This window comes from Triticum urartu, chromosome 1 (assembly GCF_003073215.2).
Source record: "Triticum urartu cultivar G1812 chromosome 1, Tu2.1, whole genome shotgun sequence".
NCBI classification, from domain to species: domain Eukaryota; kingdom Viridiplantae; phylum Streptophyta; class Magnoliopsida; order Poales; family Poaceae; genus Triticum; species Triticum urartu.
The window spans coordinates 509,126,493-509,129,121 of NC_053022.1; the positions used below are offsets into that span (position 1 = coordinate 509,126,493).

Consider the following 2,629-nt stretch of genomic DNA (forward strand, 5'->3'; position numbering starts at 1 on the left):
GCTTTGTAGAAAATTACTGGGCTTCTTTCTCGTCTTGTCATGCAAACATGCAGGTGGAGATGTGCAACAAAGGTAAACAAGTGATGGGGGAAGTTCAGCCAACCACCACTATGGAGAGGAATTCTATCTCTTGGAAGCCACCCAACTCTGAGTTCTTCAACATTAATGTCGATGCAAGTTTTGTGGAGGCCATTAAAGTTGCGAGTGTGGGGTTGATTATCAGAAACCATTGTGGACAAGTTATTGTTTCATCGTGGGATTATATCGGAGCTTGCTATAGCGCCGAGGAAGCGAAACTTAGGGCGGCACTTTCTGGCCTGTATATCGGTATCACTCTTGACATGCCCATCATTTTTGAAAATTGATTGCTCTTCTGTGGCTTTTGTTTTTGGAAAAGATCGCTTTGACAGGTCACCCCTTATCGACCTAAAGAAGGAGGCGGTCAATACCTAGAAGCTACTGGTGAAGTTTCAGATATCCAAAATCAATAGGAGGGCTAATACGGTGGCTCTTGAGATTGCTAAGCTCAGTTTCGATAATAGGTCTGATGAATTATGTTTAATTCTGTTTCGCCCCGTGTGGCTAAGTTTGTGATGAATGATTGTACGAACATTTTAAGTTAATTAATACATGGTGGGTTTTCAAAAAAAAATGGATCATGAGATTCCAACGTTTGCGAACTACCAGTAGGTGGCTTTCACTGGCCCTTTGTTGATTAAAACTTGGCAGCGAATTCCGCTCCGTGATGACTAATTAGTTAATGAGTTGATCTGCCTACGTGCTTCCGTCTGGGTCTGGCTGTCCGGCCGCCTCCATTATACATACGGCACGCCGCCGGTGTACCTGCCACGGCAAAGATTCCGGAGAGTGCAAACAAGGAACAACTCAATAAACCATGCAAATTTTACCTGCTGCTCCGGAGGACAGCCCACCACATGCAGGCGTGGGGACACTCCGGCGCTATATATTTCTCGGGCGCCAGTCCAGCAACAGCAGCAGCAGCACAAGCTTCCCCTGACTAATTAGCTACCTAGCCACCCTCATCCTCGGGGCGTGTGAAGATGGCGTCGAGGTCTTTGATGGTGGCGCTCCTGCTCGCGGCGGTGGCGGCGACGTGCGCGCGGGCGCAGCTGCACGAGAAGTTCTACAGCGAGTCGTGCCCCAGCGTGGAGGACGTCGTGAGGAGGGAGATGGTGAGGGCGCTGTCCCTGGCGCCCAGCCTCGCCGGGCCGCTCCTCAGGATGCACTTCCACGACTGCTTCGTCAGGGTAAGCTACATTTGCATGCATGTGTACTCTACTCCCACTGCATCTGGCCTGATCACCGTGAATGTAGGGGTGCGACGGGTCTGTTCTGCTGGACTCGGCGAACAAGACAGCGGAGAAGGACGCACAGCCGAACCAGACGCTGCGAGGCTTCGGCTTCGTCGAGAGGGTGAAGGCCGCCGTGGAGAAGGCCTGCCCCGACACCGTCTCCTGCGCCGACGTGCTCGCCCTCATTGCCAGGGACGCGGTCTGGCTGGTGAGTACTAGCCGATTTCGCAAATGTCGTCACGCGGTACATGTGGAAGGCGCCGAGTTCTAAACTTCTACTGCTGCTCGATCATCGTTTTTCTAGAGCAAGGGGCCATTCTGGGAAGTTCCCCTCGGCCGGAGAGACGGCAGCGTGTCCATCTCCAACGAGACCGACGCCCTGCCACCTCCTACCGCCAACTTCACCGTGCTCACCCAGCTCTTCGCCGCCGTGAACCTCGACGCCAAGGACCTCGTCGTCCTCTCCGCCGGGCACACGATCGGGACGTCGCACTGCTTCTCCTTCTCCGACCGGCTCTACAACTTCACCGGCATGGAGAACCCCAGCGACATCGACCCCACGCTGGAGCCGCAGTACATGATGCGGCTAAAGAGCAAGTGTGCCAGCCTCAACGACAACACCACCCTCGTGGAGATGGACCCCGGTAGCTTCAAGACCTTCGACACCGACTACTTCAAGCTGGTGAGCAAGCGGAGGGGCCTCTTCCACTCCGACGGCGCCCTCCTTACCGACCCCTTCACCCGCGCCTACGTCCAGCGCCATGCCACCGGCGCCTTCAAGGACGAGTTCTTCGCCGACTTCGCCGCCTCCATGATCAAGATGGGCAACGCCAACCCGCTCACCGGCGGCCAGGGCGAGATCAGGAAGAAGTGCAGCGTGGTTAACCATTAATTCACCACCGATGAAGTGCATGCAATGCTTTTGATTAATTTGTGACCGCCCTTTCCCATGTAAATTATTACTGTTATACCTCCTTTCTCCCCCAAAATCTTTGCTCTTTCATTAATTTATTGTTTCGTTACAGCCCTGTAAAGTTTCCGCCATGAACACATGATCATATATAAACACTGTAATTTCAGCCTTTGCAATATAAATTAATCCTGAGTAGATGCAATCAATCATGTTGCAAACCTGACATGCATGTAATGAATCAGTAACAAAGTTGCTACGCACATCAACACATCACATGCGCTGCCGTACTAGGCGACACCCTGATCTGCTGTTGACGACTATATAATTAGGAATCCGGTCAAGAATGGACTCATTATTGGTGCAGGCATGACCTGTGTTTTTTCAGATCAGCATCTGATCTGAT

At 52.4% G+C, this 2,629-nt stretch overlaps 1 protein-coding gene across 1 annotated transcript; it reads left to right on the forward strand.

The window, feature by feature from the left end:
* Window positions 1-980: 980 nt before the first annotated feature.
* On the forward strand, window positions 981-2,421 carry LOC125536946 (peroxidase 1-like). Its single transcript, XM_048700241.1, has 3 exons — window positions 981-1,268; window positions 1,336-1,521; window positions 1,618-2,421. Exons 1-3 carry the CDS (start codon window positions 1,062-1,064, stop codon window positions 2,203-2,205), a joined length of 981 nt encoding a protein of 326 aa, XP_048556198.1. The 5' UTR covers window positions 981-1,061; the 3' UTR covers window positions 2,206-2,421.
* Window positions 2,422-2,629: the final 208 nt, after the last annotated feature.

Bases quoted from the DNA above. Each gene is read 5' to 3' on its own strand.
- LOC125536946 (XM_048700241.1), top strand. From the start codon at position 1,062: ATGGCGTCGAGGTCTTTGATGGTGGCGCTCCTGCTCGCGGCGGTGGCG. The intron at 1,269-1,335 runs GTAAGCTACATT...CCGTGAATGTAG, and splicing joins TCCACGACTGCTTCGTCAGG to GGGTGCGACGGGTCTGTTCT. The intron at 1,522-1,617 runs GTGAGTACTAGC...TCGTTTTTCTAG, and splicing joins CCAGGGACGCGGTCTGGCTG to AGCAAGGGGCCATTCTGGGA.